General features: G+C 42.3%; 1 protein-coding gene across 1 annotated transcript; it reads left to right on the top strand.

Annotated features, from left to right (window-relative positions):
- The first annotated feature begins 705 nt into the window (after positions 1-705).
- Positions 706-16,623, top strand: smarcd1 (SWI/SNF related BAF chromatin remodeling complex subunit D1). Its single transcript, XM_030092210.1, has 13 exons — positions 706-916; positions 5,513-5,691; positions 6,352-6,394; positions 7,247-7,369; positions 7,837-7,959; positions 8,116-8,232; positions 8,379-8,480; positions 8,601-8,762; positions 9,644-9,741; positions 10,027-10,162; positions 12,854-12,976; positions 14,375-14,476; positions 14,966-16,623. The coding sequence occupies exons 1-13, from the start codon at positions 728-730 to the stop codon at positions 15,017-15,019; spliced, it is 1,551 nt and encodes a 516-aa protein (XP_029948070.1). The 5' UTR covers positions 706-727; the 3' UTR covers positions 15,020-16,623.
- The last annotated feature ends 318 nt before the right edge of the window (positions 16,624-16,941 follow it).

The raw sequence follows: 16,941 nt of genomic DNA on the forward strand, positions 1-16,941 counted from the left end.
AATAAAATATTTTTTTCTTGTATTAAATATGTTATTTTTAAACATTTCACATTGAGGCATGATGGTTAGATTTTGCCAGTAAAACAGTTCCTATTTTATTTTCCATTATTTCTTTTTGTAACAGTTGATAGCACAGAATCTTCCATTTAAAATCCAAAACTCCTCATGCAGAAATCTGCTTTTCTTCCCACCACAAGATTAAGGACTGAGTCTTAATCTGCCTCGGGGGCTGCTGCTCGCCTCAAATCGCTTTGTGAAATCACTTATTTCTTATTGAAAAGACTTTTCATAAACTTTCTTTTGTGATTCATGTAAAAACTCCATTATGCTTAAATCGCTCTTCGGTACAACCTGGAATACTCATGTGTGTCTTTATTATCCTTGCTCTAAGTCATATTAATTTTTTTATTGCTTTACTTTTCCAATTGCTCTGTCTTACTTTGTCACTCAACTTTTGATGAGACCTCTAATGTTAAACTTTATTGCCAACATTCATCAAACAGAGTTTTGCTTCTGATAAACTGGTTCTCATTATAAAGCTGAATTTTTTTGCCAGGAGGGTTAAAACTTTCTTAAAAGTTAGTTTTAAAATGATATTTTCACATTTTCCTGCAGTACATACAATAGGCAGCAGGGGGCGCAGCGGCATCGTGGAGCTCTCCCAAACCTCGTTCCTGCTCTCGCGATACTTGCGCAGCAACCACCGGCGGCGACATTCGTGGAAGAGATGGCGTCCAGAGGGGGGTTTCAGTCAGCTCCAACGGGTGGCGGCGGCGGAGGAGCGATGGGACCAGGACCTCCGGTACCGGGCGCGGGACCAGGCATGGGTCCGGGGACTCCCTCTGGGAGAATGGGCTCATCCTCCGCGGCGCAGAACTCAATGTATCGCTCCCCGATGCCGGGGCCTGGGTACCTGGTGAGATATCACTCCATCTTTGCTGCTGACGCGTTAGCCGGTCCGCTAGAACAAAGCCCCGCATCGCCGCTTTGTTGCCGTCGGCCAATGCTAAACTCCCCACCTGGAGCGGCTCGCAGCTCACACCGTACTGCTGGCTAGGCGTAGGAGTGGCGAACCTCTCGGAAACATTTTATGAGCCGCTCCGATAGATGCTGAGAGTTTGTTTGTTGTTTGAACCGGCTAACACTCCCGCCCGCTAACAGTGAGCCTAGCCACTGGGTCCCTGCAAGCAGTTAGCTTAGCCTGCTAGCCAAGCTAATTGTTAAATCAACACTTTACTTGAAAACCGTTAAAAAAAAGTTAGAGTAGTTTGGTAAAAACCGGCGTTTCATATTTAAAAGGTGTGTAATGTTCAGCTAAAACTTCTGTTGAATGTTAAAGTCTTTTGCTTCAGCCTACTTTTGAAAGAAAAGGCTGCAGCATCACTTTGAATAAATGGAAATTTTCTGAGACCCAGCCCTTGAATACAGCAGAGGTTCAAACCCTCGACTCCTTTCCTGGAGTATATTCGCCTTCAAAATGTCAATAGTATCTGCAGCAGTGTAATAGAAAATATTTTAGTTTATCTTCCTTAACTTTGTGCTGCCGGCCTCGGAAACACATGACATTGTGAGGAGTGCATCTACATTTTTCTTGTATCAAACAAGCTGTAGTTGTTTTAGTTTTTCAATTCTTTCTTTCGATAAGATATCCTTTATCAGTCCGACTGTGGGTAATTTGCAGCTTTATAGCAACAAAAAAGCAGACAGCAATGCAACAAATAATGTGGACAGTAAAGAGGAATTGTCATTGGCAGCGTTGCTTAGTCTAAGAACTCACAAGTGAAATAATTTATAGTTGACTTTTTCAGGGGTTAGGAATATTCACATGTATGACGATAGAATCACAAATTTACTCAGTTACAAACAAGCACGATTTTCACAGCTGTTTGTAAATAATCAAAACCCAGCCTTTCATTTGGCTTTACTTGTATCATAACGCAATTATGAACACCACCCGGTATTTTTGACGATGGTGATGAACATCACCTTGTTTTCAGAATTAAAGTTGGTGTAGAAGATGGCAGGGTTAGTGCATGCAAGTTACAAGAGAGGTGGAGCCTAGCTGTCATGGGTTTGTCAGGGTTTTAGCTCTATAGACAGAACAAGTACAGGTTTATCCACTGTAGGAACCAAGATTTGTTTCGCTCTCTGAAAACACTGGCTTTGTGTAGACTGGTCGCCTATAAGATTAAAGGCTTGAAATAAATTAGTGTGGATGGGCCCTGAGACCACTGCAACTATAAAGATGTTTTTAATGATATGAGTAGAATTTTGTTGAATACAAAGCATCTTCTTGCTGGCCTTGTTATTGGAGAACCAAGGTCCAGATTTTAAGCTGAAACTTGACCTTTTGGCAGAGCTGGTTTGTTTCAACCATCCATCTCAATCCTTTAGAAGAAATGAATTAACACAGATTTAAGTTTAAGCTAATTCATCTGAAGTTTGCACTTGAAACAATGCCATATACAATATTTTGAACAGTGGAATTAATAGATGAGTAGCTCAGTGCAGTAAACATTTTAGTAACACTTCATACTCAGAAATGGAGCTCATCTAATATTATTCTGTGAGACTGAGAAACTTTCATTTTATGGATGCAGAACTTAGATTTTTGTGTTGTATACATGTCACATTACTATTTGAATGTGTTTTGTTTGTCATTGCATAGTTGTTTATCACATTGTATGACAAGAGTTTCATTAACTTTGCTGGATTTTGGGAAAGTCCTCAAGTGTATTGAAACATTTTTTTTGTTTTTTAACCTCTTCAGGTGACCACAGTTGCTATGAATGAAGTAGTCCAGTGAGAGTTGAACAGGGTGTCGACAATAACAGTCTTGTCTCACATAAAGCTGGTTTTAATTAGTTGTTTCTACTTCATCCTTTTAATATTGTCTCAGCTCCTTTGAAAGCGCGATGGAGGTAAATAGTTCCGCCGACAGTGAAGTTGCACAGTTAGACAGTTGAGCCGTTGAGCACCCATCCCTTTTCTAATCAACACCAGAAATAATAGTTTTCTTAAACCAATTAGCATTTTATTCATGACCAAGGTTGCTTAACTATCATGCTGCAGCCCGCCAGTTGTCAGAGCTGCGGTGCCATCAGACAGCAGTCCCGTCCTCACATTATTGCTGGAGTAGACTCATGTTTTAGAAATTGAAGAGAAGTCCTCTCCCTAAACCGGCACAGTTTGGCAGTACTTTGATCTAGAAAATGAAAACAAGGTAGCCTGAAGGCTGTGTTTGAAAATAAACTGGCATGTAATTACTCCGCTGGAGCAATGCGCAACAACACTGCAGTGATGCATTTAGATTCCAACCTGCATGGAACAGCTGCTCCTGCTCGTGGCGCTATCACGGCTCAGGCCAATTAGATATTGTTTGCCCACAGATTGCGATCACATCCTGTCTGAGAGCATAACGCAGTTCATCACAACAATGACCACATAAGATCCGCTTCCATTAACTTTGTTGAAAGTCTAAGCTTCAGGAAGTTGATGGGTTGTGTTTAGTTTGGATACGTAATGCAGGTTTACTGAAGGATATCTTACAGAGATAAAATCTTTTATAGTTTAAGATTTTGATTAAGGGCTTTAAATGGCCCTTATTACACACAACATCATTCGATCGCAATTTTTTGACTGTCTTTAGACTAGCCCACTACCTTTCATGGACATTTCTAGGTCGTACACAGAGAAATTAGTCACCAGGATCATCAATTTTACAATCTTACATGACCATGTGGCCAGACGAGTCGGGTTAAACACACAGTCACACACTCACATTCATACCTACATACATTTTAGGGTTTCCCTTAAACTTCTCTATTTTTAAGACAAAAATATCCAATAGAGTGAAGCTGCTAACATGCAGTAAGGATGTAGTGTTTCTATCAAAATGTAGGGGTTTGTGTTTCAATTCCTGATGATAAAATGTAGAATTCTTTATCACAGATCTGCAGCAGTAGAAATATTTGCTGCTTAGCTACTGCCAACCTGAAATACTGTTAAGTGAAAGGATGCTACCTTTTTCTCTCTCTCTCTCTTCGTCCTTGGCTGCTTTCAATCACACAAGCAGCCTTTCACGACATAATCAAAGAGGCTTCATACTCTGAATGCTGCAGATCTCCAGTTGTTCTCCAGCAAACCAAGGTTGTACTCGTGTATAGTGTAGAAAGCACTCAGGAAAACGACATGCAGTCCCCGTCTGCCCACACTGCTCTGTGTGGAAAAGGCAGAGCCCATTCATCTGGACTGTTTTGTCGAGGAGTCGGTGTCCGTCACCCTACCTTCCTTCCACCCTCCGCCATAGGCTCGGAGCGAGTGTGTTTTGCCTCCATTTGTGTCATTTGTTGGACTGGCTGCCGGAGGAAACGCTGCAATCAGTGACTTGCCGTTCGTCTCCCTCTCGTTGGCACTTATGCAGTCAAATACAAGAAGTCGCCTGTTTGAGTTCTTAGTGCAAGGCTTGGTGAGTTTACGGTTGTTGGTTTTGCGTTTACTTCTCAGAAAGATGGGGAAAGTGCTAAATGTTGAGTATGAATGTGTATGACCGTTTAAGACAAGTCCTATTGGTATAATTTTGTGATTTTTCTTTTTAAAATGAAATGTCTGTAGAATAAATGCATCGCCAATATTTTGTTGCACTGTTGGCAAATTTCTGTTTGTATTCTTTGTTCTTTTTTTTTCTTTCAAGCACAACATTTCATAAACTGCAGCGTTATGTTAAAATACAAACATTTCATATGCATTCATTTGCTAGTTCACCGTATTTTTCAGCTTCCAGGCATCCATCGGGACATATCTCCCCAAGTATTTATTGTTCTGTTTTGTGAATACCCGAGGTGTATTTTATTCTCACACATACGGCACATGTCCTTGTTTCCCTTTCTTTCTTTTAACCCTCATTGAATAGATTTTTTTCTGAATAGCGCTGTTCAACAGGTGTTGGAGTTGCCATGCCGCAGTGTTGCTCAGGATCACTCATCAAACTACATTTCCTAGGGCTGAATTTCTAGCATTAAGTTGCATTTTCAACGAGTTATACTTAACAAACTGGTATAACTTGTGAATGTTCATGTGTGCGGTTGTCTTTGAGTTCTTCTTCTGATGGAGTAGTCATGTGGTAACAACAGGTTCCAATCTCCTGCAAACCTTCTCTTGATAGAGCAGTTATAGTGTATGTAAAAACCGGACAATTATGCTTTTTATCAATTGTGCAGGATGTAAAAATGTTTTAGTAATCCTGAAGAGAAATAAATGCAGCGTCTCAAGTGTACCCAGTGCAGTAGGGCTTCATGTAATTGAACAAATCTGTTGAAAGTACATCGCCTGGAGAGAAAATAGTAGTTTCAATTATTGATTCAATCATCGGCGATAAACTTGCAATGCATTAAGTGCAGAGGGGTTGGAAAATAGGAGTGTTTTTGTTTCTAAATAGAATATATTAAATAATTTGTTCTCTTGAAAGGTTTTGTCAGTTTTACCCTTAATTTGATTTTTCTTCTCTGTGCAGAGACACGGCATGCCTCCATCCAGCCGTATGACCCCGCAGGGACCGGCCATGGGCCCCCCAGGATACGGCAACAGTCCCGTGTCTCGCCCGGGGATGCCGGGGGTCATGGACCCGTCCCGTAAGCGGCCGGCCCCCCAGCAGATCCAGCAGGTTCAGCAGCAGCAGAACCGCAACCAGCAGTGAGTCATTATCATGCTGCTCATCTCAGGTTACAATAACCAGCAGGTAGATTTGGAGTTTGGCCAAATTCATTTCCACAGTGATTTTTTTTTTTTTTCCTTCGTTTTTAATTTTAGTCAGTATGAAGCAAATGATGCCAGATTTTGAGCGGAGCTCTGCTTGTGTCTGACTCCCACTGGTGCTCTTGTCTGTACGTGTTGAGTTTCTCATCTCTGTCAGCTTCAGTAATGTTTCCCAGCAGGACGTTTGTGTTTCCTATTACAGAAATTCAAATTGGCCACAATTATCTCACTTTAATGTATAATCCTATTTTTTTTAATTACCTGCACTTCTCCATGATTGATATAATGGGAATATTTTTATGACATGATCAAGGTTTTTTTTTTTTTTTAATATTACTCAAATTGCTTTATGATTTATTCTCACATGTAGGAGTAAATGTACAACACACGTACACGTAGGCACATATCCACAAAGCTATCCTTGTGGTGTTTGACTTGTACACCGCACGGCTGGTCCTGCTGTGGCCTTGTAGCTCAGAAACTGAACAATGTAGGCGAAGACCGTAGACCTCAGAGTGAGCACTTGGACTTCCGTGTTTTTACTGAGATGCACTGCTCCACACACATTTAACTGAGTTCGGCGATTTGTTTTTACAGCACGAAGAAGAAGAAGATGGCTGATAAAATTCTACCTCAGAGGGTGAGTTTTAATCAAACCGTGCTGCATGGAAATCCATCTGTTTTGGCTTTGATTCTTTCGGAGAGATTACATTTTCCATTTTAGTTGAACTTTAATTTAAGTGGTTCTCATCAAAAGACTGTATTTTAATGGCACTGTTGAAAGTGTGTAGACTGAGATAACACGGCTTTTCATGGGTTAACTCTTAGAGGCTCTTAAGCAGTCTGTCTGGCCCATTGCAGTAATCATCCGGAGCAGAAATAATTAGTTCGTACCCTTCAGCTTTTTTCTCAGTGCTTAATATTATGTTGTCATAGGAATATTGCCTGTTCATAATGGTATTCCTGAAGTGATCCCTTTTCAAAATTAGCTATTATACCAAAATTAGTTATTATACCTTCAAATAACAAATTTTACAACACTTCACAGTCGGGCTGGACCCAAATATTTAAATATTCTGTTCTTGTGGTGTTATCTGGTTATTAATTTTAAGATCCAAATATTCGTTGTGGTCGCATTGCAATGCGACTCAATACTGCTGCCACTTGCAAATAGAGGACAAAGTTGCAGAAAAATATACATTTAGAGAAATAATTTTGCTATGATCGTCAACAAACTAGCAGAGGTGTGCTCTCTCATGAACTCAGTGCTGTGATGCAGTGATATACTGAGCTTCAGCTGATTGAACTTCTCCGACTAAATCATGATTGAATGACTCATTCTTACTCATTAATGTTAATGACTCATGCAGTAAACAGTTTGTGTCTTCAGGCATCAGTTGGCCGTTTGATCATCCGTCGTCACGAACAGAGTGTGTCCTCATGTACTCGTGTTGGTCCTGTGGTCAGCGGTTTCTCCTTGTCATGTCTCCAGATCAGAGAACTGGTCCCAGAGTCTCAGGCTTACATGGATCTCCTGGCTTTTGAGAGGAAGCTGGACCAAACCATCATGCGCAAGAGGCTGGATATTCAGGAGGCGCTCAAGAGGCCCATCAAGGTGTGTTTTAAATCCATCTGGTTTCTGGGTTTGCGTTCAGGAATGAATTTTAACTTCACATCCATTCAAAAGTCTCAAAAACATCTCTTGGATGGACAGTTAAGTTACTTTATTTAGTGAAACGCTGTCATCCAAAGAGCTTAACTATTGATGTGTTTGACAGATTGCAGTTCAAACAGGCTTGACGCTGCCTCGGCACTTTGGATGTAAATTTCATACAGTTGCAAACAAAAAGATGACGGTGTTATATCTGATGTTCCATACGCGCTTGGTGCCCTCTTCATGTCCTCATCTGACAAACAATTGCTCTGATGTTATCTAAAATTAAGCCGCTTACAGAGTTAATCCAATCTGTGCATTCACATAAACTTCATCAACTTAAGCACAATGTTACTTTGAGGGCTCGAAAGTACAGCTTTGATTTATAGTAACAGAACTCAAAGCTTATGTCCTCTTGTGGTTTTCAGCAAAAAAGAAAGCTTCGAATCTTCATATCCAACACCTTCAACCCTGCAAAGCCCGATGCCGAGGATGGTGAAGGCACTGTGGCATCATGGGAGCTTCGTGTTGAAGGGCGCCTGCTGGAGGATGTGAGCTTCATGTTTAAAATGTGTTGTTGTTTTTTTTAATTGCTGCAGGTTAATGATGGCATTGAAGCACAATGATGGGAATATCTTTAAGATGTTTACCATAATTCATTACGTGTGGATGGTTGAGTCACTTTCACACTTTTTATTTTTTTGCAGACGGCTGTGTCCAAGTATGAAGCCACTAAGCAGAAGAGGAAATTCTCCTCCTTCTTCAAGTCTCTGGTTATTGAGCTGGACAAAGACCTGTACGGTCCAGATAATCACCTGGTGGAAGTAAGAGACCGATTTTCACTGACGAAACTGTTGACAAATGTCTTTTCATTTCTTGTTTCATTGTTTTGTTGTTCTATAAGCAATCTGTTCCTTTGAATATTAGTTAATGGCTTGTCATATCTGTTGTGTTTTCTGTGTAATGACAGTGGCACAGGACTGCCACCACCCAGGAGACTGATGGTTTCCAGGTGAAGAGACCGGGAGATGTCGGTGTTCGTTGCACCGTCCTGCTCATGCTTGACTACCAGGTAAATGTTCAGAGATTCTTCTGTTTCTGAGTAATAGTTTGTCTTTAATTCATCTCGTCTGACCTTCAGCTCGTCTTGCTTTAATGCACCGAGTTTCATCATTTTCTCTGCGCCACTCAGCCCCCTCAGTTCAAGCTGGACCCCCGACTGGCTCGTATGCTGGGTATCCACACCCAGACCCGACCTGTCATCATCCAGGCCCTGTGGCAGTACGTCAAGACCCACAAACTCCAAGATCCACACGAGCGAGAGTTCATCAACTGTGACAAATACCTGCAGCAGGTGTGTGGATTCACTTTCACCCAGAGTAAACATTTGGATTGAGTTTTGTGGGCTCAGAATTGAATAAAAGAGGTGCTCAATGCTTAAAGTCTGATTTAACAAGTGGCTGCTGCTTGAATCTGGGAGGATCAAGTTTCTGTTAGTTTCCCCCCTCTTGATGCAGTACAGTCCTCCTCCTTCTCCCTGTCCTTGTATGGCGTCTGTCTCTGTTTCTGGGTCACTAGTTTTGTTGCTTTTTGTACTCTGCCAAGACAAACAGGATTGTGGAAGGTTACTTTTGAATTCCTGCAGAGCTGCAGTATGAAAAAATAGTTTTTTTAGTCTCAGGTGTTCATACTTTCTAACAGCTGCTCTTTTCTGGTTTTGAAGCATGAAAAAGAAGAACAGAGCTGTGACTGTGGAAAAACAAAAACTTGACTTTTGGGACTCTGATACAGTCGGGTAATATGAGGCCTCGCAATGAGAAAGTGGAATCCACACGAGGCTTTTCGCTCACAGCAGTGGTGTCTTACACAGAAGAAGCTGAGCATTAGCACAGAGACCTGCCAGCTCCTCTTGAGTTAGACGCAGCTCAGCCTGCTCAACACAATTTTATGACCCAAGTTATACATTATCAGCCGATTAAGCAGACGCTGTAAATCAGTGCCACAATATTTTCATGGTGCAGTTTCACAGCTCCAAATAAATAGTTTCCGTCTGTCGCTGCTCCTTGGGTGCAGAACACTTATTTTGCGAACAAAGCTCTTTAAATATTTTATTTTGTGACGACATTAATCCGACAAACATTCAGGTTTCCTTTGGATGACGCACAACTTCTGTCACTCCTGTGTAAAACTAAAATGTTCTTCTGTGGTGACCTGCGATTGCCTCCATGCTTTCAGATCTTTGAGACTCAGCGAATGAAGTTCTCCGAGATCCCGCAACGTTTGCACGCGCTCTTGATGCCACCAGAACCCATCATCATCAACCACGTGATCAGGTAACGTCAACAAGAGCAGTCCGTACACGCAACTGGAGGTCTTCCAACACGAGGGGGAAACAAAAAAATAACAATACTAGCCTGGAGATGTTCTGTATTTGAGCCGCTTTTTTTAGGTTTTCTTAGGATAAACCAATTATTTTCCAGGTAATTCTTTGATACAAGTTAAGAGAAATTTAAAATGATGAAGACTTCCGATGTTGATTCGACCTCCTGCGGTGCCCGCCATTTTCCCCGTTTGCGTCATTCACATACTAACGCAGTGATTCTGTGTTGTTCTGATAGTGTGGACCCCAACGACCAAAAGAAGACCGCCTGTTACGACATTGACGTGGAGGTGGACGACACACTGAAGACTCAGATGAACTCCTTCCTGCTGTCCACAGCCAGTCAGCAGGAAATAGCCGGGCTGGACAACAAGGTAGCGACCTCGGCCTGACGGCTACTGCCTGTTCTCTTTTCATTCATGCTTCTCGTTTTTATATTTATCCAGAAAGTTTTTAGAAGGACTTGCGTGTCCACAGCGGGAGGGATGTTTCCTATTTCCTCAAGTTCTTTGTAGAGTTTTGATGGTTTTGGAATTCTTTCTTCTCTGCAGAAAGCACTGAGACACGAAAGAAAATTAAGGCATTTCTCTATTTTCTGAACATTTTGTGTCCTTCTGAGTTTTTAACATGCGAGTTTTGTTAGTTGCTTGGTTTGAACTTCCTTCTGCTCTCTGTTGAGGCCAGTTTGAAAAATTTAAACCTAAATGAATACTCCATTCTTCTTCTTCTTTTTTTAATGTAACCATTCTGCCATAGAGCCCACCATGTCGATTCCTTCTCTCTTTGTGAACCTGCTGGGGGCAATTTCACACATGTTTGCTCCCTCAAATTGGCGCCCGTGTGTTATTGCCTCCTGTCTCCTGAGTGTTGCGGTCGAGGGCTTTCTTGACCCCCTGATAGCAGCCGTCACCTTGGCCGGGTTGGCAGTAATCACATTGATTGGGCTTTGTAACCATTCAGCTTAAAAAACATCCCTGGAGTTTTGTTTCTGATAAAGCTGGACAGTGTAAATAAAAAGAGGTTGTTTGGAATTCAGAATTCAGCTTTTATTTTGTTAGGGTTGATTTTGGATTTGATAAGGGTTGCAGTGATCCTGTTCCTGTCGGGCTCCAACATGAAAATCTGTTTCTCTGTATTTTCACACTTAAGAGATCTCACATACAAAAGGCTCCTACAGCCTCTTTATCTATTCATTAACTGCGATACTGTGTAATGTGGATCATATACGTGGCTCAGTTTGTTTATCTGTATAATGGCACTCTCCACAGAATCAGAGGTGTTGACCTGTAAAACATACTTCAATGTGCAGCAGCGGCAGTGCTGTAAGCCATCTTTATACCTCACCGATGGAATCAGGAAATGATTCAAACAGAAAATAGGACATTTATATTCAGAGGAGAAGCTGTGCTATGAGAATAGATGGAGGACGTGTGCATGTCCTGCATTTTACCTCCCTGGAAATCTAAAACCTATTGTTATGAAGTGGTCTTCATGTAATTTTCTGCTGCATTTCCAGCAGCAGTCAGACTTCGCAGTGCGATGGCGCTTCTTTGTCCTGTCTGGCAGTTTAGGCATTTAATGAAATGGATCTGAGTGCTTTATGGTGCCGAAACAAATTTGCTCTTTGGAAAGGAAGGGTCTAACAAGCTCTTCCTCTAACGGGCTTCATTGATTTATTGTCGGGGTAACAGACGTGGACAGAAAGTGTGGTGACAACCCTGACACTTTAAAAGAAAAATCTCTGGCTGGACAACCTTCAACAAAGCCCATCCATTAACCTCTCTCCCCGTGTGACAGAGAATTTAAGCCATGATCAAAGATGTCACCATGATTGCTTATCTTCCCTGAGATGGTACAGTGCAGAGCCGGCTGGAGACTGGTTGGGGCATTTAGGCCGCATTTACACTGTTGGTGTGAAGTGACCCAGTGCTGATTTTATTTTCTCTTATTTGGCAGAAATCAGATCAGCTTTTTGGACAGTGTAAGCAGGAAAACAATACATGCATTCTGATGTTTGGAGATCGGATAAAGGCCTCATTCATATGTGGAAATAAACAGATGTGTATCAGATGTGCCAGTGCGACCACCGTGTAACCAGATTGAATCGGATTTTCTTTACATTGCATCTCTAGCTTCATCAAATCGATGACCGTCTGAGGTCTGCATGAGATGCAATCATGGCCCATTTCTTCCTCATTTGCCTAAAAATCCTGTTACTATTTGGCAAAATTCTTCGGCACAGCAACATTACTATCAAAGTTTCCATTCATTCTTTTCTTTTCTTGTTTTTTTATTGGCTTTGCAGTCAATGCTTGGCTCAGAACTATCTTGTGAACAGTACAAGTACACGTGCACGATGTTTCTGTTGTAGGCAACAGTAATCACGACATCAGATATGCATCACTTGATAAAATACATGTTGCCAAATGATCAAAATTAAATGGGATGTAGGCAAATATGATCTGAGCATGAAGACTTGCTATGTAAATGTAGCCTTATTGGCAACAAACCTTTATATTATACACACACATGCTAGCAGTCATCTCCTCACTTGGTTGATGTTTCTCTTTCCCTCCACCTGATGGTCACCGGGTGAGCTTGAAGCCACTTGCAAGAGAAACATACAAGAGAGTAACAGGAGTTGCACATTTCTTTGAAAAGTAAACAGCTTTCAGTAGGTCTACATACTCCTGTTTTATCAAGGAAATAAACCATTTATATCAAAGTCCCTCAAGCTAACATTAAAATCCAGTAACGTGCCAATATTTGGCTGATAAGACTGTAAGCAGCTACTGTGCAGTCTCTATTTTTGTGAGCAGTTTTTCTGTGATAAGGAAGTCTGAAATGGCAGCCGTCAAAACAAACGAAAGGGGAGATTTATCACCGTAATTGGAAGCACAAATCTCTTTACTTTGCACTGCCATTAAAAGCAAATCACGTTGAAGGATGTGTCGGCGAAGTAATTCTGCCGCCACGGGCCCCTGAGCGCCTGTCCTCATGTCTTCAGTTATTAACTCTCGTCTTAATGACTGTCGAGTGATTCCCTTCCGCCGTGTTCCTCCCAGATCCACGAAACCATCGAGACCATCAACCAGCTGAAGACCCAGAGGGAGTTCATGTTGAGTTTCGCCAGAGATCCTCAGGGCTTTATCAACGACTGGCTGCAGTCCCAGTGCAGAGACCTCAAGGTGAGAATAAAATCTCCGGTTGTGACGCGTCGACCGCATTGTGCCGTTTACATGATCAGTTGAACAGAATTCCAGAAATCGGATCGTGATTCGATTTTCCAATATGGACGTGAATAAACTCATTGTTTCTATACAAGTCGGCGTTGTATTAGCGCACAGAAAACGGTAAACAATGAACAGAAAAAACCCACAAACTGTGAGAACAATGGCTGTGGCAGCAGTCCCCCTGACAAACTCCCACACAGCACAAACAAAAACTCCAAAAGCATGTCAAAAATGTCATCACTGTTGTTGTTCATGTGTTTTTCAGTAAGCGAACGAGAAGTTTTCAGCATAAATGTGCAGTTGTTGTCAGTCTTTTGATACGAAAATGCCGAGTCAGCCTCCCTCTCTTGAAGGTCCGACAGTCTTTCGGGAAGAAATCCCTGATGGATCACAGAGATGAGACGGCAGCAGTAACGGATTTTTCACAGACAATAACCCCAAAATATCTCGGCAAAACGCAGCATTTCAAGTAGAACATTGTGACTCATCATTTCAATCACCAAATATTGTCATCCTGTTTCTCCATAGTGCAGCTTCACTGGTTTTATTTCTGTCTCCGACGTACACAACACATCCATCTAATTTTTTTTTTTTTATGTTTTAAAGGAGAGATTTCTTCTCTGCTGCTTGACTTGAGGCTCATTTGTTATTAGGGTGTTGTGAAACGGACTTCACAAGCCTGTAAGGGGCAGAAGTTCTGTTAATGCAGCAGAAACTACGCTCCAGCACTTCAGAATGTCACGTCAGGATAACACGAATACACCATGAATAATTAAGGAGATAACTTTTAAACTCAGCCTGTTGGCATGCATGAATTCAAACGTCAGGAATCTGCGAACTCAGGAAGACTTCAAGCAGGGAGCCTGAAGATGCCCTCTGACTGATCGGAGTGTTTAGCGAGACCTGAAAGAGTGGAATAGTGCCCCCCCCCCCCCCCCCCCCCCCCCTCCCCCCGCTCCAGGTTAGCTTTGTCACAGTGATTCTGGTTTCAATCCAGAGCTCAGCTGTGGGGAGAGGAAACCTGACGTCCAAATCCGGGGCTCAAGCCACCTGCCCGGGTGCGACTCGGGAGGGCAGCGTCCAAATAGCGCGTGAAACATCTAATGACATGTCTGACTGGACGCGCGCTCGCCCCCTTCTGTCTGCCAAGCGAGCCGATTAGCCGCCGCCCAGCCGTCGCCCACCTGTAGCGCCTGTCCGGCCGAATCTCTGTGAAATTGAATTCCGGCCCGGAGCTCGCCGCCACTGACCAGCCGACCCCATAAAGACCCGCGTGCTCTTTAAATTATCGACTTTAAGCCCAACTTGAGATGAAGCTTCGTCTAATCATCTTCTTTTCTCTCTCTCTAACAGACCATGACAGATGTGGTGGGAAACCCAGAAGAGGAGCGAAGAGCCGAGTTTTACTACCAGCCGTGGGCTCAGGAGGCCGTCTGCCGCTACTTCTACTCCAAGGTAATCTATGAGGTTTTTTTTATATTTATTCCTTATCCCACATGTTGCGCCATCTATTTTTAGCTCTGCTTGAGCTGCGCTGCCACCACCTCGATCCAAACATTATTATAGTGCCGCAGCAACGAGTCCTCCAGCCAAGGCACAATTTTCCCTGTTTGGCACCTCGATTTCCTCACCAGCTGGTTTCACACAGGTTCAGGACATTTTTATATTTTACTTGGCAGCACTTATAAAATACCTCACCCCCTCTTTTTGCGGCTTTGACATGTCCTCACAAAAAGATATTAATGATTGCATAAATGAGACCGAAGCGTCTGTTGGTGACATTGTTATTGTGTTAGTCAGATCCGACCCTCATTCTTCAGCTCTGAAAAGATCTAAAACAGTTATCAAGTGTCTCTTAACAATGTGGAAGCCGTTGAAACATTTCAGCACATTTCCTGGTGAAGCAGCTGCTGAGTCGTGTCTGTCGTTGAAAATGTCTTTCAGGTCCAGCAGAGGCGGCAGGAGCTGGAGCAGGCGCTCGGCATCAGAAACACCTAAAGAAACGGGTCCAAATGAAGCAGGAGAGGAGACGTGTTGTGCTGTCGGAGATGAAAAGTGTGTGTGTGTGCGTGTGTGTTTGGGCGTGTGTGAAGGGGGATGTTCAAACTGTATGTCTCCCGGAGTTCACTGCAAACTCTGAAGAGAGGCGGATAGTAGACGGCTTCACCATTCAACAGGATGTCAAAATTAGCTTCTTTTTTTTTCTCATCACGCTGCAGCTCATTTTTGTAGTTCTGTTTCCACTTGGACTTTTTGGTCGCGTTTCCCCCTTCCACGCCACAGCTCCTCCAACACGGTTTTCTGTTTCCCTTTATCCTTCTTTGTATGTCCGAACCTGTCCTAAATGAGGCAATCCCTTTAGATTTATACATTGTGTCCAGAAAAAAAACCGTAGATTGTACACAAACGAAAAGCAGAGAGCAGATTGTATCTGGTGACTTTAAACATGTTGCCTCCCTGGAACAACAAAACAAAAAGAAAAACAAAAAATATCTTAAATCAGCCAGAATGTGTCGTCTGCCGGCTCTTTGTTCCCCTCGTTTTGGAAAATAAATTGACATTTTATAGCTCGAACCCCCGCCCCCCCGATGCTTGCCCATTTAGTGAACTTATCGATTGTGATTGTGTTTTTGTAATGGATGGGGTTTCTTCGCTGCACACCGGCTGCCCGTGCGTCACTTTGCATCAGTTCGTCACCGGTTTGCTTTGACAGTTTGTTCCAGTCTGTTGTGCGAGAAGCGGTTTGAGCTCAGTCAGTCGTGGCTGATTATACACTGTTGCAGCAAAGCAGTTCTGTTTTGTTAAGGGTGCCATTCAGTATGAAGTTGTTTTTTTTTTTCTCTCTTCTTATTCTTTTCGTTACTATTATTGATCCTTGTTTTAAAAATATGTATAATATCCGTACTTGTCTTGTTAGCTAGTACAGATTCTCATTGAAGTAGCTAGTATGAGTACCTCTAGTCTATAGTTTTGTAAATACTGAGTTGGGGGGAAAAAAAACTGAAGATGAACGTGAAATAAATCTTGTAAGACTTATCCCGGCAGACCTTTTCCTCAAGTTTTTGTCCACACTCAGATAGTTGAACCAGTATTTATAGTATTGATCGACTGTCGCGCTCGGAGCCCAGCGATCGAGCTCCCCGCCACGTTAGAGGCTGCCGTCGCATTCGGCTCTCTGTAGCGCGGTCTGCATCTCTCTCGTGCTGCCTACCGGCTCAGAGGGGTTCAAACTTCTGCCTTTTTTTAAGTTTAGTCTCCTTTAATTATGTGCTGAGAAGCCATGAACGCAGGCGGCTGAAGAGATCCGAGGAATCCTACCTCCTTTGTACACTGACTGAAGACCCGGCATCTTTTGAGTTTAATGGTTTACTCGCTGTCGGTGGTTAAGGCTCAGTCTTTTGAGTGCTTTTTGTTCACAGATTCCACAAATACACTAATGAGGGTTTTGGTAGGCGTAAGATTCAAATTGAGCGTTGGGCACCTCTGTTTGACACGCAACACTCGGAGGGCTGTAGAGCCATGTGAATCTGCTAACTTTTTCATGGACCAAACCTATTTTTCTGTATGTTCTTATGTTATAATAAAGGATATGTAAAATGTTGGTTTGTATGTGATTTTTTTTTAAGATGTTTTTGAAGCATGAAGCTTATCTGGCCACTTGGTTTTATTGATTAAGTCCACAGTTCATCCCTCCAGTCTTAACACAAAGAAAAGAAACAAGCGGTCACGAAAGGGCATCTCGGTTACATTACATGAGAACATAATATTTTAAAAGGCTACATATGTTTCTTTTAAGCAGCAATTGTTATCTGTAGATCATAACTGGAACACTTGTGATCCAAAAATAAGCATTAATAAAAAAATTGAGAATGTTTTTTTTTTAAGGAAGGTTCCACTTGGCTTATGAAACATCTTCAATA

The sequence above is a fragment of the Salarias fasciatus genome, chromosome 5 (genome assembly GCF_902148845.1).
Source record: "Salarias fasciatus chromosome 5, fSalaFa1.1, whole genome shotgun sequence".
NCBI lineage: Eukaryota > Metazoa > Chordata > Actinopteri > Blenniiformes > Blenniidae > Salarias > Salarias fasciatus.

Bases quoted from the DNA above. Each gene is read 5' to 3' on its own strand.
- smarcd1 (XM_030092210.1), top strand. From the start codon at position 728: ATGGCGTCCAGAGGGGGGTTTCAGTCAGCTCCAACGGGTGGCGGCGGC. The intron at 7,370-7,836 runs GTGTGTTTTAAA...TGTGGTTTTCAG, and splicing joins CGCTCAAGAGGCCCATCAAG to CAAAAAAGAAAGCTTCGAAT. The intron at 14,477-14,965 runs GTAATCTATGAG...AATGTCTTTCAG, and splicing joins GCCGCTACTTCTACTCCAAG to GTCCAGCAGAGGCGGCAGGA.